We start from the raw sequence: 24,117 nt of genomic DNA, 5'->3' as shown, positions 1-24,117 counted from the left end.
GAACAGGACATTGTCAGATATTTAGGCCCCAGAACCCAAACAGAGGAGAGAGGTCCCATAGCAGAGAAACAGGCTTCATGTCATAGCATAGAATCAGGCTTCATGTCATAGCAGAGAATCAGGCTTCATGTCATAGCAGAGAATCAGGCTTCACGTCACCCACCACTGGAACAGGCAATTGTCAGATATTTACGCCACGGCGACCAGACAGAGGAGAGAGGTCCCATAGCAGAGAATCAGGCTTCATGTCATTGCAGAGAATCAGGCTTCAAGTCATAGCAGAGAATCAGGCTTCACGTCACACACCACTGGAACAGGCCATTGTCAGATATTTAGGCCCCGGCACCCAGACAGAGGAGAGAGGTCTCATAGCAGAGAATCAGGCTTCATGTCATAGCAGAGAATCAGGCTTCATGTCACCAACCACTGGAACAGGCCATTGTCAGATATTTAGGCCCTGGAACCCAGATAGAGGAGAGAAGTCCCATTGCAGAGAATCAGGCTTTATGTCATAGCAGAGAATCAGGCTTCATGTTATAGCAGAGAATCAGGCTTCATATCAAAGCAGAGAATCAGGCTTCATGTCATAGCAGAGAATCAGACTTCATGTCATAGCAGAGAACCAGGCTTCATGTCAACCACCACTGGAACAGGCCATTGTCAGATATTTAGGCCCCAGCACCCAGGCAGAGGAGAGAGGTCCCATAGCAGAGAATCAGGCTTCATGTCATAGCAGAGAATCAGGCTTCATGTCATAGCAGAGAATTATGCTTCACGTCACCCACCACTGGAACAGTCCATTGTCAGATATTTAAGCCCCGGCACCCAGACAGAGGAGAGAGGTCCCATAGCAGAGAATCAGGCTTCATGTCATAGCAGAGAATCAGGGTTCAAGTCATAGCAGAGAATCAGGCTTCATGTCATAGCAGAGAATCAGGCTTCACGTCACCCACCACTGGAACAGGCCATTGTCAGATATTTAGGCACCCGGCGGCACCCAGACAGAGGAGAGAGGTCCCATAGCAGAGAATCAGGCTTCAAGTCATAGCAGAGAATTAGGCTTTAAGTCATAGCAGAGAATCAGGCTTTATGTCATAGCAGAGAATAAGGCTTCGTGTCACCCATCACTGGAACAGGCCATTGTCAGATATTTAGGCCCTGGCACCCAGACAGAGGAGAGAGGTCCCATAGCAAAGAATCAGGCTTCATGTCATAGCAGAGAATCAGGCTTCATGTCATAGCAGAGAATCAGGCTTCATGTCATAGCAGAGAATCAGGCTTCACATCACCCAACACTGGAACAGGCCATTGTCAGATATTTAGGCTCCGTCACCCAGACATAGGAGAGAGGTCCCATAGCAGAGAATCAGGCTTCATGTCATAGCAGAGAATCAGGCTTCAAGTCATAGCAGAGAATCAGGCTTCATGTCACCCACCACTGGAACAGGCCATTGTCAGATATTTAGGCCCTGGCACCCAGACAGAGGAGAGAGGTCCCATAGCAAAGAATCAGGCTTCATGTCATAGCAGAGAATCAGGCTTCACATCACCCAACACTGGAACAGGCCATTGTCAGATATTTAGGCTCCGTCACCCAGACAGAGGAGAGAGGTCCCATAGCAGAGAATCAGGCTTCATGTCATAGCAGAGAATCAGGCCTCAAGTCATAGCAGAGAATCAGGCTTTGTCATAGCAGAGAATCAAGCTGTATGTCATAGCAGAGATTCAGGCTTCATGTCGCCCACCTCTGGAACAGGCCATTGTCAGATATTGAGGCCTGGCGGCACCCAGACAGAGGAGAGAGGTCCCATAGAAGAGAATCAGGCTTCATGTCATAGCAGAGAATCAGGCTTCATGTCATAGCAGAGAATCAGGCTTCAAGTCATAGCAGAGAATCAGGCTTCAAGTCATAGCAGAGAATCAGGCTTCAAGTCATAACAGAGAATCAGGCTTCAAGTCATAGCAGAGAATCAGGCTTCAAGTCATAGCAGAGAATCAGGCTTCAAGTCATAGCAGAGAATCAGGCTTCAAGTCATAGCAGAGAATCAGGCTTCAAGTCATAGCAGAGAATCAGGCCTCAAGTCATAGCAGAGAATCAGGCTTTATGTCATAGCAGAGAATCAGGCTTCAAGTCATAGCAGAGAATCAGGCTTCAAGTCATAGCAGAGAATCAGGCTTCAAGTCATAGCAGAGAATCAGGCTTCAAGTCATAGCAGAGAATCAGGCCTCAAGTCATAGCAGAGAATCAGGCTTTATGTCATAGCAGAGAATCAGGCTTTATGTCATAGCAGAGAATCAGGCTTCATGTCATAGCAGAGAATCAGGCTTCATGTCACCCACCACTGGAACAGGCCATTGTCAAATATTTAGGCCCCGGGACCCAGACAGAAGAAAGAGGTCCCATAGCAGAGAATCAGGCTTCATGTCATAGCAGAGAATCAGGCTTCAAGTCATAGCAGAGAATCAGGCCTCAAGTCATAGCAGAGAATCAGGCTTTATGTCATAGCAGAGAATCAGGCTTCAAGTCATAGCAGAGAATCAGGCTTCAAGTCATAGCAGAGAATCAGGCTTCAAGTCATAGCAGAGAATCAGGCTTCAAGTCATAGCAGAGAATCAGGCTTCAAGTCATAGCAGAGAATCAGGCCTCAAGTCATAGCAGAGAATCAGGCTTTATGTCATAGCAGAGAATCAGGCTTCATGTCATAGCAGAGAATCAGGCTTCATGTCACCCACCACTGGAACAGGCCATTGTCAAATATTTAGGCCCTGGCACCCAGACAGAGGAGAGAGGTCCCATAGCAGAGAATCAGGCTTCATGTCATAGCAGAGAATCAGGCTTCATGTCATAGCAGAGAATCAGGCTTCAAGTCATAGCAGAGAATCAGGCTTCAAGTCATAGCAGAGAATCAGGCTTCAAGTCATAGCAGAGAATCAGGCTTCAAGTCATAGCAGAGAATCAGGCTTCAAGTCATAGCAGAGAATCAGGCTTCAAGTCATAGCAGAGAATCAGGCTTCAAGTCATAGCAGAGAATCAGGCTTCAAGTCATAGCAGAGAATCAGGCCTCAAGTCATAGCAGAGAATCAGGCTTCATGTCACCCACCACTGGAACAGGCCATTGTCAAATATTTAGGCCCCGGGACCCAGACAGAGGAAAGAGGTCCCATAGCAGAGAATCAGGCTTCATGTCATAGCAGAGAATCAGGCTTCAAGTTATAGCAGAGAATCAAGCTTCAAGTCATAGCAGAGAATCAGGCTTCATGTCATAGCAGAGAATCAGGCTTTATGTCATAGCAGAGAATCAGGCTTCATGTCATAGCAGAGAATCAGGCTTCATGTCACCCACCACTGGAACAGGCAATTGTCAGATATTTAGGCCCTGGCACCCAGACAGAGGAGAGAGGTCCCATAGCAGAGAATCAGGCTTCATTTCATAGCAGAGAATCAGGCTTCAAGTCATAGCAGAGAATCAGGCTTCATGGCATAGCAGAGAATCAGGCTTCATGTCAAAGCAGAGAATCAGGCTTGTTGTCATAGCAGAAAATCAGGCTTCATGTCATAGCAGAGAATCAGGCTTCATGTCATAGCAGAGAATCAGGCTTCAAGTCATAGCAGAGAATCAGGCTTCAAGTCATAGCAGAGAATCAGGCTTCAAGTCATAGCAGAGAATCAGGCTTCATGTCATAGCAGAGAATCAGGCTTCATGTCATAGCAGAGAATCAGGCTTCACATCACCCAACACTGGAACAGGCCATTGTCGGATATTTAGGCCCCGTCACCCAGGCAGAGGAAAGAGGTCCCATAGCAGAGAATCAGGCTTCATGTCATAGCAGAGAATCAGGCTTCATGTCATAGCAGAGAATCAGGCTTCATGTCATAGCAGAGAATCAGGCTTCATGTCATAGAAGAGAATCAGGCTTCAAGTCATAGCAGAGAATCAGGCTTCATGTCATAGCAGAGAATCAGGCTTTATGTCACCCACCACTGGAACAGGCCATTGTCAGATATTTAGGCCCCGGCACCCAGACAGAGGAGAGAGGTCCCATAGCAGAGAATCAGGCTTCATGTCATAGCAGAGAATCAGGCTTCACGTCACCCACCACTGGAACAGGCCATTGTCAGATATTTAGGCCCCGGCACCCAGACAGAGGAGAGAGGTACCATAGCAGAGAATCAGGCTTCATGTCATAGCAGAGAATCAGGCTTCATGTCATAGCAGAGAATCAGGCCTCAATTCATAGCAGAGTATCAGGCTTCAAATCATAGCAGAGAATCAGGCTTCAAATCATAGCAGAGAATCAGGCTTCACGTCACCCACCACTGGAACATTCCATTGTCAGATATTTAGGCCCCGGCACCCAGATAGAGGAGAGAGCTCCCATAGCAGAGAATAAGGCTTCATGTCATAGCAGAGAACCAGGCTTCATGTCATAGCAGAGAATCAGGCTTCATGTCATAGCAGAGAATCAGGCTTCACGTCACCCACCAGTGGAACAGGCCATTGTCAGGCCCTGGCACCCATACAAAGGAGAGAGGTCCAATAGCAGAGAATCACGCTTCATGTCATAGCAGAGAATCAGGCTTCACGTCACCCACCACTGGAACAGGCCATTGTCAGATATTAAGGCCTCGGCACCTATACAGAGGAGAGAGGTCCAATAGCAGAGAATCAGGCTTCATTTCATAGCAGAGAATCATGCTTCATGTCATAGCAGAGAATCAGGCTTCACGTCACTCACCACTGGAACAGGCCATTGTCAGATATTTAGGCCCTAGCACCCAGACAGAGGAGAGAGGTCCCATAGCAGAGAATCAGGCTTCATGTCATAGCAGAGAATCAGGCTTCATGTCATAGCAGAGAATCAGGCTTCATGTCATAGCAGATAATCAGGCTTCAAGTCATAGCAGAGAATCAGGCTTCATGTCATAGTAGAGAATCAGGCTTCACATCACCCACCACTGGAACAGGCCATTGTCAGATATTTAGGCCCCGGCACCCAGACAGAGGAGAGAGGTCCCATAGCAGAGAATCAGGTTTCATGTCATAGCAGAGAATCATGCTTCATGTCACTCAACACTGGAACAGGCCACTGTCAGATATTTTTAGGCCCGGCACCCAGTCAGAGGAGAGAGGTCCCATACTAGAGATTCAGGCTTCATGTCATAGCAGAGAATCATGCTTCATGTCACCCAACACTGGAACAGGCCACTGTCAGATATTTTTAGGCCCCGGCACCCAGACAGAGGAGAGGTTCATTCAACTTTGGGTTGCCCCGCAATATAATAGTAAATTGAAAATAAAAAGAGGATTGAATGAGGAATTGCCCTGGAGTACAATAATATATGGTTAAGGGGAGGTAGTTATAAATGTCTAATCTGCACAAGGGATGGACAGGTCCTGTGGGATCCATGCCTGGTTCATTTTTATAAACGTCAGCTTGTCCACATTGGCTGTAGACAGGCGGCTGCGTTTGTCTGTAATGACGCCCCCTGCTGTGCTGAATACACGTTCAGACAAAACGCTGGCCGCCGGGCAGGCCAGCACCTCCAAGGCATAAAAGGCTAGCTCTGGCCACGTGGACAATTTGGAGACCCAGAAGTTGAAAGGGCCGAACAATCTGTCAGTACGTGGAGGGGTGTGCACACGTACTGCTCCACCATGTTGGTGAAATGTTGCCTCCTGCTAACACGTTCCGTATCAGGTGGTGGTGCAGTTAGCTGTGGCGTGTTGACAAAACTTTTCCACATCTCTGCCATGCTAACCCTGCCCTCAGAGGAGCTGGCCGTGACACAGCTGCGTTGGCGACCTCTTGCTCCTCCTCTGCCTTCGCCTTTGGCTTCCACTTGTTCCCCTCTGACATTTGGGAATGCTCTTAGTAGCGCGTCTACCAATGTGCGCTTGTACTCGCGCATTTTCCTATCACGCTCCAGTGCAGGAAGTAAGGTGGGCACATTGTCTTTGTACCGTGGATCCAGCAGGGTGGCAACCCAGTAGTCTGCACACGTTAAAATGTGGGCAACTCTGCTGTCATTGCACAGGCACTGCAGCATGTAGTCCCTCATGTGTGCCAGGCTGCCCAGAGGTAAGGACAAGCTGTCCTCTGTGGGAGGTGTATCGTCATCGTCCTGCGTTTTCCCCCCAGCCACGCACCAGTGATGGGCCCGAGCTGCGTTTTGTGCCACCCCGCTGTGAACATGTTTCATCCTCATCCTCCTCGTCCTCCAGTAGTGGGCCCTGGCTGGCCACATTTGTACCTGGCCTCTGCTGTTTCAAAAAACCTCCCTCTGTGTCACTTCGAAGAGACTGGCCTGAAAGTGCTAAAAATAACCCTTCTTCCTCCTCCTCCTGGGCCACCTCCTCTTCCATCATCGCCCTAAGTGTTTTATCAAGGAGACATAGAAGTGGTATTGTAACGCTGATAATGGCGTCATCGCCACTGGCCATGTTGGTGGAGTACTCGAAACAGCGCAACAGGGCACACAGGTCTCGCATGGAGGCCCAGTCATTGGTGGTGAAGTGGTGCTGTTCCGCAGTGCGACTGACCCGTGCGTGCTGCAGCTGAAACTCCACTATGGCCTGCTGCTGCTCTCACAGTCTGTCCAGCATGTGCAAGGTGGAGTTCCACCTGTTGGGCACGTCGCATATGAGGCGGTGAGCGGGAAGGCCGAAGTTACGCTGTAGCGCAGACAGGCGAGCAGCGGCAGGATGTGAATGCCGGAAGCGCGAAAAAACGCCCCGCACTTTATGCAGCAGCTCTGACATGTCGGGGTAGTTGTGAATGAACTTCTGCACCACCAAATTCAGCATATGCGCCAGGCAAGGTATGTGTGTCAAACCGGCCAGAGCTGCAACGAGATTTCGCCCATTATCGCACACCACCAGGCTGGGCTTGAGGCTCACCGGCAGCAACCACTCGTCGGTCTGTTGTTTATATACCCCGCCACAACTCCTGTGCGGTGTGGGGCCTGTCCCCCAAACATATGAGTTTCAGATCGGCCTGCTGACTTTTACCCCGTGCTGTGCTGAGGTTGGTGGTGAAGGTGTGTGGCTGACTGGATGAGCAGGTGGAAGAAGAGCAGGAGGAAGCAGAGTAGGAGGAGGAGGCAACAGCAGGCAAAGAATGTTGCCTTGCGATCCTTAGCGGCGGAAGGACGCGCGCCAAACAGCTCTCCGCCTGGGGCCCAGCCGCCACTACATTTACCCAGTGTGCACTTAGGGAGATATAGCGTCCCTGGCCGTGCTTACTGGTCCACGTATCTGTGGTTAGGTGGACCTTGCCAAAGATGGCGTTGCGCAGTGCACACTTGATTTTATCAGATACTTGGTTGTGCAGGGAAGGCACGGCTCTCTTCCCTGGGACAGCAAGCGACATGAGCTGTTTGAAGCTGTCTGTGTCCACCAGCCTGAATGACAGCATTTCATAGGCCAGTAGTTTAGAAATGCTGGCATTCAGGGCCAGCGATCGAGGGTGGCTAGGTGGGAATTTACGCTTTCTCTCAAATGTTTGTGAGATGGAAAACTGAACGCTGCCGTGTGACATGGTTGAGATGCTTGGTGACTGAGGTGGTGGTGTTGGTGGTACATCCTCTGTTTGCTGGGCGGCAGGTGCCAACGTTCCTCCAGAGGCGGAGGAAGAGGCCGAGGCGGCGGCAGCAGCAGAAGAGGCCGAGGCGGCAGCAGCAGAAGAGGTAGCAGGGGAGCCTGATTGAGTTCCTTGTTTTTAAGGTGTTTACTCCACTGCAGTTTATGCTTTGCATGCAGGTGCCTGGTCATGCAGGTTGTGCTAAGGTTCAGAACGTTAATGCCTCGCTTCAGGCTCTGATGGCACAGCGTGCAAACCACTCGGGTCTTGTCGTCAGCACATTGTTTGAAGAAGTGCCATGCCAGGGAACTCCTTGAAGCTGCCTTTGGGGTGCTCGGTCCCAGATGGCGGCGGTCAGTAGCAGGCGGAGTCTCTTGGCGGCGGGTGTTCTGCTTTTGCCCACTGCTCCCTCTTTTGCTATGCTGTTGGCTCGGTCTCACCACTGCCTCTTCCTCCAAACTGTGAAAGTCAGTGGCACGACCTTCATTCCATGTGGGGTCTAGGACCTCATCGTCCCCTGCATCGTCTTCCACCCAGTCTTCCTTCCTGACCTCCTGTTGAGTCTGCACACTGCAGAAAGATGCAGCAGTTGGCACCTGTGTTTCGTCATCATCAGAGTCGTGCTGAGGTGGTATTCCCATGTCTTCATCATCAGGAAACATAAGTGGTTGTGCGTCAGTGCATTCTATGTCTTCCACAATTTCCCTGATATGCATGGGGGTGATGTGACAGACTGATGGGCTTGGTTTTCAGGAGCCATCTGTGCACTTTCTGCAGAAGACTGGGTGGAAGATAATGTGATCGTGCTGGATCCACTGTTGGCCACCCAATTGACTAATGCCTGTAACTGCTCAGGCCTTACCATCCTTTGGCATTGGGCCCCACCATATATCGCTGTAAATTCTGGCGGCTACTGGGACCCGAGGTAGTTGGTTCACTAGGATGTGTGGCTGTGGCACAACGGCCACGTCCTGTCCCAGCACCATAGGGTCAACTAACACCACCACGACCATGTCCGCGTCCCTTACTAGATGTTTTCCTCATTGTTACCGTTCACCACAATGATAAAAAAATTATTTGGCCCAATGTATTGAATTCAGGCTTTTTTTTACAGACAACTAACACTATCTGGCTATCTATTTAGGTACTGTATTAAACTAATACAGGCACAGCAGTAATGACAGATTTAGCTGAATATAAATTGTAGGCCTAGTATTTAGGCCCTGGATGACAGGTATCCCTTTTACGGACATAATTAGACTTGGAAATGCACGGTAGCGTGTGAAGTTATTGAGGATGACCCTATCCGCACCTTCAATCTAATATACCCTTTTATGAATAGATTTAAAGTTGGCCTGATACAGCAGAAACCACTGATTTAGGGAATAGCTAAGTTGGGAATTGTATTTCAACCCAGAACAAAAACTGTGCTTTGACGGACACTAAATAACTTGATCAGCCACAGATTTAGCTGAATATAAATTTGAGGCCTAGTGTTTAGGCGCTGGATGACAGGTATGCGTTTACGGACAGAATTAGACTTGGAAATGCACGGTAGCGTGTGAAGTTTTTGAGGATGACCCTATCCGCACCTTCAATCTAATATACCCTTTTATGGATAGATTTAAAGTTGGCCTGATACAGCAGAGACCACTGATTTAGGGAATTGCTAAGTTGGGAATTGTATTTCAACCCAGAACAAAAACTGTGCTTTGGCGGACACTAAATAAATTGACCAGCCACAGCAGTAAAACAGATTTAGCTGAATATAAATTGTAGGCCTATTATTTAGGCGCTGGATGACAGGTATATGTTTACGGACAGAATTAGACTTGGAAATGCACGGTAGCATGTGAAGTTATTGAGGAGGACCCTATCCGCACCTTCAATCTAATATACCCTTTTATGGATCGATTTAAAGTTGGCCTGATACAGCAGAGACCACTGATTTAGGGAATTGCTAAGTTGGGAATTGTATTTCAACCCAGAACAAAAATATATCCTTTGCCAGAGAGCAGACAGTATTACAATTGGCTAGCCACAGCTGAAACACCAGATTTAGGGTACTGCTATTTTGACAATTGTATTTCACCCCTCAATAAAATAGCAAGCAAAGCCAAGCACCTGATGTAGGATATAGCAAATACTATTGATGGTTAAATGTATTTGGTGGCAGCATGTGCTGGCGCACCACAAGACACAAAATGGCCGCCGACACCCCAGAAAAAAGTGACAGAAAAACGCTCTGGGCAGCCTAAAAACACTGAACAATTAAATAGCAGCAGTTGAATGATCCACAGCTGTAGATCGATCACTTCATTAAGTGTTTTTGCTGAGTAAATCCCTGCCCTGCCTAATCTCGCCCTAACAGCAGCAGCTGCATCCTCTCCCTACACTGATCAGAGCAGAGTGACTCCAGCTTAAATAGAGGCTGGGTCACATGCTGCACTGGCCAATCACAGGCTGTGATGGCCTCTTGGGGCAAGTAGTATGACGCTTGTTGATTTGCAGCCTTTCAAAAAACACCAAGAAAGCGCCGAACACCGAACCCGGACTTTTACGAAAATGTTCGGGTTCGGGTCCGTGTCACGGACACCCCGAAATTCGGTATGAACCCAAACTATACAGTTCGGGTTTGCTCTTCCCTAATCCTGCTTATGCAGTTCAACAACCCGACCACGTTAAAAAAGGGAGAGTTTTTTTGCCATCACAACGTGTGACTACCTGACAGAAAATAACTATGAATCCACATCTTTGCACAGATTTGGCCTTTTAATGGCATGTGGTCCTAAACTTTTGATCAGCTGAAAAACAGCATGTTTCAGTTTATTTGTTTTTTTCATTAAATTGAATGCTCCAAAAATGTTTTGTCCCACTCCCATTTCTTCTTGTTGCATGTTGAAGCTCGACTTTGAGCCTTGCTAAGATCCAGAAATGCTGAATATGATTTCATGCCATTTTTCAAGTGGTCTAAAACTTTTGATCAGGACTGTATATCACACCCAACAATTGTTGAATTTCACCCGAAAATTTAACAGACAAATTAGTGTTTTTTTTTTACCTGTCTACTAGGTATAGCAGTGGTATATCACACCCAAAAAATTGTGAATTTCAAGTAAAATTTGTAACAGACAAATGTAACATCCCAGAGTTATGTTACTAAACTCTTTTTCCCTGCTACCATTTGTTGGTAACATGTGCCTTGTCATCTAATGTGATTTTATTTAATATTCCTCACAACTGTGCATTTTCTAAGCCTGTTACATGTATTTGCTGTAATTTCCATGTACACCAGAAGGTGGCAACAATGTTTAGCAGGACCTTAGTAACAGTTTAGCATATCTAGACTGGAATAGTTCATTCCAGTTTAGCTCCCCCTCTTTGAGCATAAGTGGGCTGGCCCATGTACTGCCTCATGGGGAGGGAAGGAAGTTAGAGTGAGTGTGCCAGCCACCCCGGCTAGGTGAAGGCTGTGCTGGTAGGAGCTCCCAGTTCTAGGGATCCCAACCCAGGATCGAGTCTCGGCTGAGACCAAAGATCTTCATCCCCAGTCTGAGCCTTCAGCCTCAAGCAGCCATCTTCAGAACTCCAGGACAAACCATTCCCTGTGAGCATAACTGTGAGTACCATCCAGAGACCAGGAGAAGCCAAATTCCTCCTCAGCTAGTCAGTCCCCAACACAGCAGAAGATAGACAGAGCAGAACACAGATTCCTGCCATATTCTCCTGGCACATCATAGGAGCAGAAGAGATTTTGATCCCTGCCATACATTGCCAATACCTGCTGGGACCCAAGACTATTGCTGTAACTCATATGGATTAATGCTGCCTCCAGTAAAGACCAGTTGAATCCACATCTGGATCCACATTAAAGTCTGGATCTCATTCATTACTACAAAGTTCCTCAATTACTCCTACTAGCAACACACTCATTTATTGCAAGTGAGCAAGGATCCAGGAGTTCAGCCGTACTCAGGTAGGAGACACCGTTGACACTATACCCACTACTATGCAGATACATTACACCACTCTGGCATTCCTAACCTGGTACGTGAGTTGCAACACCTTAAAGGGAGCTGAGACTGTACTCTGTGCATGCTGCAATTGGCATCACAAACAAAAACTATATATCCATATCCTGACCCACTGCATTATATTGGTGTCCTACCACGGTCCGACTCATTGCCCAAATTAGTGATTTTTTTTATCTGTCTACTAGGTAGAGCAGTAGTATATCACACCCAAAAATTTGTGAATTTCACCCGAAAATGTAACAGACAATTAGTGATTATTTTTTTACCTGTCTACTAGGTATATCACACCCAAAAATGGCTAAATTTCAACTGAAAATGTAATAGACAAATTAGTGAATTTTTATTTACCTGTCTACTAGGTAAAGCATGGGTATATCACACCCAAAAATTGGTGAATTTCATCCGAAAATGTAACAGACAAATTAGTGAATTTTTTTCAACTGTCTACCAGGTATAGCAGTGGTATATCACACATAAAAATTGGTGAATTTCACCTGAAAATTCAACAGACAATTAGTGATTTTTTTTTTTTACCTGTCTACTAGGTATATCACACCCATAAAATTGCTGAATTTCAATTGAAAATGTAACAAACAAATTAGTGAAATGTTTTTACCTGTCTACTAGGTAGAGCAATGGTATATCACACCCCAAAATTGGTGAATTTCAACTGAAAATGTAGCAAACTAATTAGTGAAATGTTTTTACTTGTCTATTAGGGTTAGCGGTGGTATATCACATCCAAAAATTTGTGAATTTTACCCGAAAATGTAACAGACAAATTAATTAAATGTTTTTAAATTGTCTACTAGATATAGCAGTGGTATATCACACCTAAAAATTGATGAATTTCACCCGAAAATGTAACAGACAATTAGTGATTTTTTTTAACCTGTCTACTAGGTATATCACACCCAAAAAAGGCTGAATTTCAAATGTAACAAACAAATTAGCGAAATGTTTTTACCTGTATATGGTATATCACACCCAAAAATTAGTGAATTTTAGCCAAAAAACAGACAAATTAGTGAATTTTTGTTGCATGTCTACTTGGTAGAGCAATGGTATATCACACTCAAAAATTGGCTAATTTCACATGAAATTGCAACAGACAAATTAGTGAATTTTGTAAACTGTCTACTAGGTATAGCAGTAGAATATCACACCCAAATATTGGTGAATTTCACCAGAAAATTTAACAGACAATTTTGTGAAATAAGAAAAAATACGTACAAAAAATAAATAAATACTTGATTTTTGAGGTGAAGGTCCATATGGAGTAGGAGTTTGAGGAGGCAGTGCATGTAGCGGTGTAGGTGGAAGCAGCGGTGGTGGAGGACGAGTTAGCCAACACAGTTTTTTTTTATTTTTATTTTATTAGTGTACACTCCAAAAGAGTGTGAAATATCCAAAATACAAGAAAAAGCTATTGCGCTTTAGTATAACAGTGGCTGGTTAAGGCCGGTATATACATATCTTTCTGCACAAGGTACATACAAGTCCTGTGGGATCCATGCCTGGTTCATTTTTAATGAACGTGAGCTTGTCCACATTGGCTGTGGTCAGGCGGCTGCGCTTGTCTGTGATAACACCCCTGCCGTGCTAAACACACGTTCAGATAAAGACTGGCTGCAGGGTAGGCCAGCACCTCCAAGGCGTAAAGGGCAAGCTCAGGCCATGTGCCCAATTTGGAGATCCAGAAGTTGAAGGGGCCAGACCAGTCATTCAGTATGTTTAGGCGTGTCCACACAAACTGCTCCACCATATTGGCAAAATGCTGCCTCCTGCTAAGACGTTCCATATCAGCTGGTGGTGCTGGTTGTTGTGGCGTGCTCACAAAGCTTTTCCACATCTCGGCCATGCTAACCCTGCCTTCTGAGGTGCTGGCGGTGCCCCAGCTGCGTTGGTGACCTCTTCCTCCTCCTCTGCCTTCTCCTTGTGCTTCCACTGTCAGGTGGGAATGCCACCAGCAGTGCGTCTACCAGTGTGCGCTTGTACTCGCGCTTCTTATGATCACGCTCTAGTGAGGTAATTAAGGACGGTATGTTGTCCTTGTAATGGGGATCCAGCAGTGTGGCCACCCAGTATTCAGCACAAGTTAGAATTTAAGGGTGGTCGTTGCGGAGAAACTGCAGCATGTAATTGCTCATGTGTGCCAGGCTGCCCAGAGGGAATGAAAAGCTGTCCTCTGTGGGAGGTGTATCGTCTGTGTACTCTGTATTCCCCCAGCCACGCACCAGTGGTGGCCATGAGCTGGTCTGAGTGCCACCCTGCTGTTAACATGGTTCCTCTTCTTCCATCTCCACCTCCTTTACCTCGTCATGCTCCAGAATTGTGACCTGGCTGGACAATTGTGTACTTAGCCTTTGTGGGTGCAGGAACCCACCCTCGGAGCCACTTGTAAATGACTGTCTGGAAACTCTATGAAATGATCCTTCTTCCTCCTCCATCATCGCCAGCAGCGTTTATTTCAAGGAGGCATAGAAGTGGGAAAGTAACGCTAAGAACAGTGTTATCAGCACTGGACATGTTGGTGGAGTACTCGAAACAGCACAACAAGGAACACAGGCACAGAGGCCCAGTCATTGGTGGCGATTCCGCAGAGCGACTCACCTGTGCGTACTGCAGCTGAAACTCCACTATCGCCTGCTGCTGCTCACACAGTCTGGCCAGCATGTGCACGGTGGAGTTCCACCTTGTGGGCACATTGCATATGAGGTGGTGAGTGGGAAGGCCGAAGTTATGCTGCAACACTGACAGGCAAGCAGCAGCAGGGTGAGAACGCCGATTTATGCAGCAGCTCTGACATATCAGGGTAATTTTTAAGGAATCTCTGCACCACCAAATTCAGCACATGCCTTAGGCAAGGGATGTGGGTCAAACTGGCTAGTCCCAGAGCTGCTACGAGATTTCGCCCATTATCGCACACCACCAGAACGGGCTTGAAGCTCACTGGCACCAACTACTTATCGGTCTTTTATTCAAGGCCCATACACAGCTCCTGTGCGGTGTGGTGTTTGTCCTCCAAACAGATACGTTTTAAAACTGCCTGCTTTCGTTAACCCCAGGCTGTGCTGAAGTTGGTGGTGAAGGTGTCACGCTGAATGGATGAGGAGACGGTAGAGAATGAGGAAGTGGAGTAGGAGGAGGAAGCAATAGGAGGCAAACTAGAGCTCCCTGCAATCCTCGGTGGTGGAAGGACATGCGGCAAACTGCTATCGGCCTCAGGCCCAGCCACCACTGCATTTACCCAGTGTGCTGTTATGGAGATATAACGTCCCTGACTGTGCTTACTGGTCTGCGTATCCGTAGTGAGGTGCACCTTGCCACAAATGGCGTTACGCAGCTTTTAAAACTCTCTGTTTCCACCAGACGTAATGACAGCATTTCAAAGGCCAGTAATTTAGAAATGCTGGCATTCAGGGCAGTTCGGTAGGGAAGGGGGGGGGGGGTACTTCCTCTTCCGCTCCAGTGTTTGGGAGATGGAGAGTTGAACGCTTCCGTGGGAAATTGTGGAGATACTTGGTGACCCAGATGGTGGTGTTGCTGGCAGATCCTCTGTTTGTGGGGTGGCAGGTGGCACTGTCACTCCAGAGGTGGATGAAGAGGCCGAGACTGCAGCAGAAGAGGAAGCAGGAGGAGCAAGAGACCTTTCTTGGGTTTTGAAGTGTCTACTCCACTGCATCTCGTGCTTTGCACTTATATGCCAGGTCATGCAGGTTGTGCTCAGGTTGAGAACGTTTATGCCTCGCTTCAGGCTCTTATTGCACAGCGTGCAAACCCCCCTAGTGTCTTGTTATCAGCACATTGTCTGAAGAACTACCACGCAAGTGAACTCCTTGGAGCTGGCTTTGGTGTGCTCGGTCCCCTGCTGCGGTGGGCAGTAGCAGGCGTACTGTCTAGGGGACGGCCGCTCCACTTTTGCACCCTGCTCCCTCTTCTACTGTGCTGGTGGCTCTGTGTGACCACCGCCTCTTCCTCTGAACTGCACAGGTCACTCGCATAACCTTGATTCCATGTGGGGTCGAGGACCTCATCGTCCTCCACATCATCTTCCACCCAGTCTTCACTCCTGCACAAGTCTGCACACTTTTTGAAAGCCCCAGCAGTTGGCACGTGTTTCGTCATCATCCGAGACGTGCTGCGATGGTCCTCCCATGTACTCATCTTGAAACATAAGTGGTTGGGCATCGGTGCACTCAATCTCTTCCACCTCTGGGGCAGAGCTAGGTGGATGGCCCTGGAAAACCCTGCTTACAGAGTCATCAAAAAGCAGAAGAGACTGCTGCATGACTTGGGGTTCAGACTGCTCGGCTGATTTTCAAGGGGGTGAGGTAACAGATGGATAAAAGTTATTTTTCTTTGGTACTCTGCTCAGGGCAGGGTAAAAAGATTGTGCACTGCACCCACTCAACTAAATCTATGTAAATCGCTGAGTTCAATTGCAGTTCTGATTAAAGTTTCTTTACTATTCTCTCCCTCACAGCAGCAGCATCCTCTCCCTACACTAGTAACAGCAGAGTGATGTACAACGCTACGTGACTCCAGCATTTACTAATGTTTGGGTCAGGGGTCCAAAAATCCTAAAGTTCGGTATGAAGCCAAACTTTACAGTTCAGGTTCGCTCAACTCTATTTGAAGACAAAAGCAGAGTTATTTACAGTGACTTCATGTTTGGATGTTATAAAACAGTTGTATATTGTGTTCACAGAAGCAGAAAAGATGATATGCCTTTTAAGATTCATTATATAATGTAAGGTAAGCTCAATGACACAGCAAAAACAACAGAAAGCATAGAGTTAAACTGTTGTTGCTGGGCAGGAGTCTTGACCAATCACAGTTAGCCTCACACACAGCAAGAGTTTTGATCAATCACAGCAAGCCTCACACACAGCCTGTGTGGGAAATTCCTCTAGCAGGAGCTGCTAGAATCATTACACCAACAGAGAGTTGTGTTTTATGGAAGCAGAGAAGCCAAAATGGGTATTTAAAACAGTAATATAATGCTCCTACTTTTAATATAGTGATTAGAACTATATATCAGACTTTTTATATGTATGTTTACTTACAGTTTTACCAATTGCAAACTACAAAGTTCACAATCCAAGTTCAAATTCCATATTGCCATCCAAATTGCATACAACCATACCAGATCATACTCAACCAATCTGAAAATAGTTACTGCTAACTGCATATTGCAAATTGCGACCAAATTCAGCAGGTGAACTATTAGTTAGACCTCAAATATACCTCTCAGAGAGATCATAAAGTGCTTAAATAACTTAAAGTGAGAGTACAGATACTGAAGAGAGAAATATATCCACCATTTTATGTTGAATGACAAGATTGAACAGTTGAACCACCATCTTATGCATACCGCCATTTTGTGATATCTTTTCAACACGTGTTATGTGTTATCTTCTGTGGAGGCGACAGTGTTATATATGAAGAAAAGTTGAAGTTAAAGTTATTTAAAGCATTTGGTGTGCTCTTTAAACCTGTTTCCATAGAATGGCCCTAGAGCAGGGATGCTCAACCTGCGGCCCTCCAGCTGTTGCAAAACTATAATTCCCAGCATGTCATAATAGCTGTAGGCTGTCCAGGCATGCTGGGAGTTGTAGCTTTGCAATAGCTGGAGGGCCACAGGTTGAGCATCCCTGCGCTAGAGGAATTACAGAGTAACAGACAGTCTGGTTAGACTAAAAGTCAGAGATATCAAAATGTTTCTAATGCCACAGCGCAAAAGGCACTTCATAGCTTAATTACTACTGGGGGACTATGGGGAAAATGATTGCTAGTATGGGCACTATGAGATCATTTTTACTTCTGGGGCACAGTGGGGATATTAGTACTGTTGAGGGCATTGTATGGGGCACTATTACTACTAAGTGAGCTCTGAGAAAATTATTATTGTTGGTGGGACTTTTGGAAGCACTATTACTTTGGGGGGCACCCTGGCACACTTAGCACAAATATTTTTGGGAGACGTTATGTTTACAGCACTATTACTGTCAGGGACTTGCTCAGTACAATTATTTTATTGAGCACTGTGTGCCAATCATTTTGGGGGATCTCAATCAGGGACTATCTCATTCTGCATTATAGTATTGGGGAGCACAGCAGGCACAGTATTAGGGGTGGCAGGATGGGGTGTTTAGAAGATGGGAGGAGGAGTGAAAAGTAGGAAAGGAAGAGACAAGATGTGACTAAAATAACTCATCATAGTGGTCTGGTCTGAAAGGAAAAGATGAGAAATCTACATCAAAAGGAGACATTACGGGATGTAAAAGGTAGGTGGTGCTGTATTAGGCCTCATGCACACGACCGTTGTGTGCACCCGTGGCCGTTGTGCCGTTTTCCGTTTTTTTCTGCGGCTCCATTGACTTTCAATGGGGCCGTAGAAAACTCGGCTTGTGCACCGTTTTTACAGCGCGCCCGTGACCCGTGTTTCGAGGCCGTGAAAAAAATATAACCTGTCCTATTTTTTTCACGGCCAACGGTTCACGGGCCCATTCAAGTCAATGGGTCCATGAAAATCACGGATGCACACAAGATTGTCATCCGTGTCCGTGATCCGTGTCCGTGATCCGTGTCCGTTTTTTCCTATCATTTCAATGGCAAACTTGACTTAGATTTTTTTTTCATCTTTCATGTCCGTGGATCCTCCAAAAATCACGGCAGACCCACGGAAGAAAAAACGGGCACGGATCACGGTACAACGGAACCACGTTTTGCGGGACGTTAAAAAATACGTTCGTGTGCATGAGGCCTAACCCTGTATGTTTTGTATTGCTGTAAGTAATGTTAGGAGGGAAGAGGTTAGGTTGAGAATTTTGGTAGGGTATTTAGGGGGATGAGCACCTTTTTTTTAATTTTCGCCTCAGACAGCAGAAAGGGCAGGTGCACCTCTGAGTCCCGGATGGGCTGAGATATGTCCCAATTTCAACTGTATCTGCGTAATGAGAACGCAAATGCATTTGAATGCAATGGTGAAACATGGAGTCATAAGCTTCCTGCTCTACTGGGCAGTGCTTCCTCCATCAGGTAGGCACAATGAAGTGACATCCTTGCATTTAATGAGCTTATCTGCAGACTAGATGGTGCACAGGCTATGTTTTAGGTTTAGGTGAGTATAACCTTTTTATTTTATTAACACACTTTTGTAGGGGGGGGCATTAAGGGGGTTACACTATTGTAAGGGCGCACTGATTAGGAATATCTACTGTGTGGGGGCACTAAGTTGACAAAGGGATCTGGGGGGTATTGGGCATGCATAGATAGGCATTACGTATTTTTAGAGGCATAGCTTAGTTTAAAAAAAAAAAAAAAGTCTAATGTTGTCCCTCTCTGGCCTTTTTCAAAAGTTGGGTGGTATGGCTAAGCCCAAACATTATAAATGATTGCATCTGTGTGGAAAAAAAATGACAACTTAGCTACCCTTGAAATGTTCTGACTGCTTTAATATAGGTAAAGAAACATGAAAAAAGTAATGAAAAAAACTGCAGTTAAAATCAAACCAAAATAATATAGAGCACTTTACCTCAACAGACGTAATACCCGGCTGTTGGCCGATAAGAACACTGCCCTTCTCCTCCAAACGTGCAACACGCTGATCTCTGATAACTGCCTGACTTCCAATCAGAGGAGATACATCAAGCATCCACTCAGAACCCAACAGATAGGTCAGCTGCCTGCTCCAATCCATGGAATGTGCCACAAAATAGGCCAGAAAGCGCACATGAGCTCGTTGATACTGAGAATGGCAATTATGACCCATGTGATCTGAGGCAGATCTACGATGCTCCTCATTTTCATTTTCCATACCATTTCCTAAAGGCCTGAAAGACACAGGTTTTGCAAATTGTAATCATGAAGAAATAAATCAGAATTCTATGAATAGAAAATCAAACCTTCTACAATAAACTATTTAGTGTCCACAGATTGCTTATTTCTTTTCAGTCAGTTTCCTTTCACATGCTGCTCTATTTTATTTAGTAGAAAAAAAACTGTCAATGAGCAAATTTTAATTGGATCAATATTAACATATCACTAAACTGGTACAGATACAAGTATTTACCCAGGATAGAATGAGGTGGTAGAGACTGCTTTTCAGCTTGTGCTGCAAACACTTGTGGGAGAGTCCAAAGTTACCATATTTTTCGCCCACACTTTTTCTTCCCCCAAAATGGGGGAGAAATGCCCCTGCGTCTTATGGGGCGAATGCTGCCAGTTTTAAATCGCTGGCAGCGATGTATGAGCAAAGCGGGGACTCGGGGAGGGACTGGGAGGAGGAGCTGGGGGCCGGCAATAGCGGCGGGGCGGTGCAGTCAGTGTAGTATAGCACCACCCCGCCACTCCGGTATACTAATATAAGATCTCATATTCAAGTAATAGTTATTAAACATGCCCCCCAACTGCTATTACTACCTTACATCCTAATCTCTTCTGTAGAATTCAGGCCGGGCGGGCGGCAGCGTAACTCGTGTCACGTGCCTGCGCCGCCTACTTTATGAATTTTACAGAAGCGATTAGGATGTAAGGTAGTAATAGGAGTTGGGGGGCATGTTTGTATGGCGGCGGCGGGCGGGGGTGGAGGAGGGGATTCGGATTGCGAACTGTTACAGGCGGGGGGGATCTGTGAATGGCACTGTTATGGGCTGGGGGGGGTCTGTGGATGGCACATACGGTATATAACAGTGCCACCCACAGATCCCCCCAGCCCATAACAGTGCCATCCACAGATCCCCCTGTAACAGTGCCATCCACAGATCCCCCCTGTAACAGTGCCATCCACAGATCCCCCCTGTACCAGTGCCATCCATAGATCCCCCCTGTACCAGTGTCAGCCACAGATCCCCCCCTGTAACAGTGCAAGCCACACATCCCCCATAACAGTGTCAGTCATCCACAGATCCCGCCATAACAGTGTCCGTCATCCACAGATCCCCCCATAACAGTGTCCGTCATCCACAGATCCCCCCATAACAGTGTCCGTCATCCACTGATCCCCCCATAACAGTGTCCGTCATCCACTGATCCCCCCATAACAGTGTCCGTCATCCACAGATCCCCCCATAACAGTGTCCGTCATCCACAGATCCCCCCATAACAGTGTCCGTCATCCACAGATCCCCCCATAACAGTGTCCGTCATCCACAGATCCCCCCACAACAGTGTCCGTCATCCACAGATCCCCCCATAACAGTGTCCGTCATCCACTGATCCCCCATAACAGTGTCCGTCATCCACAGACCCCCATAACAGTGTCCGTCATCCACAGATTCCCCCATAACAGTGTCCGTCATCCACAGATCCCCCCCATAACAGTGTCAGTCATCCACAGATCCCCAGTAATAGTGCCATCGACAGACCACCATTAGTTCCAAACCCACCAAACACACAGCACACATTTTGGTAAAAAAAAAATTTTGCCTTATTTTCCTCCCCAAAAACCTAGGTGCGTCTTTTGGGCCGGTGCGTCTTATAGGGCGAAAAATACGGTAATTCATTACCATTAGTGATGAGCGGACCTGTGGATGTTCAGGTTCGACGGGTATGCACAAACTTTGTTTCAAAAGTTTGTTTCGGGTTCCGAACTTGACCCTGAACCCCCATTGAAAGTAATGGGAACACAAACTTTTGTGCTGAAAAATGGCTGTAAAAAAGTAATAGAAAGGGCTAGAGGGCTGCAAAAGGAACCAAAATGGGGGTTAGAGCAGTACAATTGCCCTGCAAACAAATGTGGCTAGGGAAATTACTTAAAATAACACAAAACACATTAAAAAAAAAATAATAATATTGAACACCAGGAGGTCCAAGTACAGAAGGAATTTGTAGGTGGAAGAAGTGGAGAAGGCAGAGGAGGAAGCCAACTCTTATTTTTTATTTTTTTATTTGTCTGTTAATTCTGTGTGTGACTAGAGTTGAGCGAACACCTGGATGTTCGGGTTCGAGAAGTTCGGCCGAACATCCCGGAAATGTTCGGGTTCGGGATCCGAACCCGATCCGAACTTCGTCCCGAACCCGAACCCCATTGAAGTCAATGGGGACCCGAACTTTTCGGCACTAAAACGGCTGTAAAACAGCCCAGGAAAGGGCTAGAGGGCTGCAAAAGGCAGCAACATGTAGGTAAATCCCCTGCAAACAAATGTGGATAGGGAAATGAATTAAAATAAAAATTAAATAAATAAAAATTAACCAAAATCAATTGGAGAGAGGTTCCATAGCAGAGAATCTGGCTTCCCGTCACCCACCACTGGAACAGTCCATTCTCAGATATTTAGGCCCCGGCACCCAGGCAGAGGAGAGAGGTCCCGTAACAGACAATCTGGCTTCATGTCAGCAGAGAATCAGTCTTCATGTCATAGCAGAGAATCAGGCTTCACGTCACCCACCACTGTAAGAGTCCATTTTCATAAATTTAGGCCCAGCACCCAGGCAGAGGAGAGAGGTCCCGTAACAGACAATCTGGCTTCATGTCAGCAGAGAATCAGTCTTCATATCATAGCAGAGAATCAGGCTTCACGTCAGCCACCAATGCAACAGTCCATTGTCAGATATTTAGGCCCAGCACCCAGGCAGAGGAGAGAGGTCCCGTAACAGAGGATCTGGCTTCATGTCAGCAGAGAATCAGTCTTCATGTCATAGCAGAGAATCAGGCTTCACGTCACCCACCACTGTAAGAGTCCATTTTCATAAATTTAGGCCCAGCACCCAGGCAGAGGAGAGAGGTCCCGTAACAGAGGATCTGGCTTCATGTCAGCAGAGAATCAGTCTGCATGTCATAGCAGAGAATCAGGCTTCACGTCAGCCACCACTGCAACAGTCCATTGTCATAAATTTAGGCCCAGCACCCAGGCAGAGGAGAGAGGTCCCGTAACAGACAATCTGGCTTCATGTCAGCAGAGAATCAGTCTGCATGTCATAGCAGAGAATCAGGCTTCACGTCAGCCACCACTGCAACAGTCCATTGTCATAAATTTAGGCCCAGCACCCAGGCAGAGGAGAGAGGTCCCGTAACAGAGGATCTGGCTTCATGTCACCAGAGAATCAGTCTGCATGTCATAGCAGAGAATCAGGCTTCACGTCACCCACCACTGCAACAGTCCATTTTCATAAATTTAGGCCCAGCACCCAGGCAGAGGAGAGAGGTCCCGTAACAGACAATCTGGCTTCATGTCAGCAGAGAATTAGTCTGCATGTCATAGCAGAGAATCAGGCTTCACGTCAGCCACCACTGCAACAGTCCATTGTCATAAATTCAGGCCCAGCACCCAGGCAGAGGAGAGAGGTCCCGTAACAGACAATCTGGCTTCATGTCAGCAGAGAATCAGTCTTCATATCATAGCAGAGAATCAGGCTTCACGTCAGCCACCAATGCAACAGTCTATTGTCAGATATTTAGGCCCAGCACCCAGGCAGAGGAGAGAGGTCCCGTAACAGAGGATCTGGCTTCATGTCAGCAGAGAATCAGTCTTCATGTCATAGCAGAGAATCAGGCTTCACGTCACCCACCACTGTAAGAGTCCATTTTCATAAATTTAGGCCCAGCACCCAGGCAGAGGAGAGAGGTCCCGTAACAGACAATCTGGCTTCATGTCAGCAGAGAATTAGTCTGCATGTCATAGCAGAGAATCAGGCTTCACGTCAGCCACCACTGCAACAGTCCATTGTCATAAATTCAGGCCCAGCACCCAGGCAGAGGAGAGAGGTCCCGTAACAGACAATCTGGCTTCATGTCAGCAGAGAATCAGTCTGCATGTCATAGCAGAGAATCAGGCTTCACGTCAGCCACCACTGCAACAATCCATTGGCATATATTTAGGCCTAGCACACAGGCAGAGGAGAGAGGTCCCGTAACAGACAATCTGGCTTCATGTCAGCAGAGAATCAGTCTGCATGTCATAGCAGAGAATGAGGCTTCACGTCAGCCACCACTGCAACAATCCATTGGCATATATTTAGGCCTAGCACACAGGCAGAGGAGAGAGGTCCCGTAACAGACAATCTGGCTTCATGTCAGCAGAGAATCAGTCTTCATATCATAGCAGAGAATCAGGCTTCACGTCAGCCACCACTGCAACAGTCCATTGTCATAAATTCAGGCCCAGCACCCAGGCAGAGGAGAGAGGTCCCGTAACAGACAATCTGGCTTCATGTCACCAGAGAATCAGTCTGCATGTCATAGCAGAGAATGAGGCTTCACGTCAGCCACCACTGCAACAATCCATTGGCATAAATTTAGGCCCAGCACCCAGGCAGAGGAGAGAGGTCCCGTAACAGAGGATCTGGCTTCATGTCACCAGAGAATCAGTCTGCATGTCATAGCAGAGAATCAGGCTTCACGTCACCCACCACTGCAACAGTCCATTTTCATAAATTTAGGCCCAGCACCCAGGCAGAGGAGAGAGGTCCCGTAACAGACAATCTGGCTTCATGTCAGCAGAGAATCAGTCTGCATGTCATAGCAGAGAATGAGGCTTCACGTCAGCCACCACTGCAA

At 46.8% G+C, this 24,117-nt stretch overlaps 1 protein-coding gene across 1 annotated transcript in view; it reads right to left on the bottom strand.

The window, feature by feature from the left end:
- LOC122942090 (transmembrane protein 132A-like) overlaps nt 1-24,117 on the bottom strand; it is a 1,044,148-nt gene that overhangs the window by 160,353 nt on the left and 859,678 nt on the right. Inside the window, 1 exon segment of the mRNA XM_044299585.1 lies at nt 19,156-19,416. Within this exon segment, the coding sequence (XP_044155520.1) occupies nt 19,156-19,416 (261 nt within the window).

This window comes from Bufo gargarizans, chromosome 6 (assembly GCF_014858855.1).
Source record: "Bufo gargarizans isolate SCDJY-AF-19 chromosome 6, ASM1485885v1, whole genome shotgun sequence".
Taxonomy (NCBI): Eukaryota; Metazoa; Chordata; class Amphibia; order Anura; family Bufonidae; genus Bufo; species Bufo gargarizans.
The sequence above is the reverse complement of the archived record's forward strand: the minus strand, read 5'-3'. Positions and strand labels throughout refer to the sequence as shown.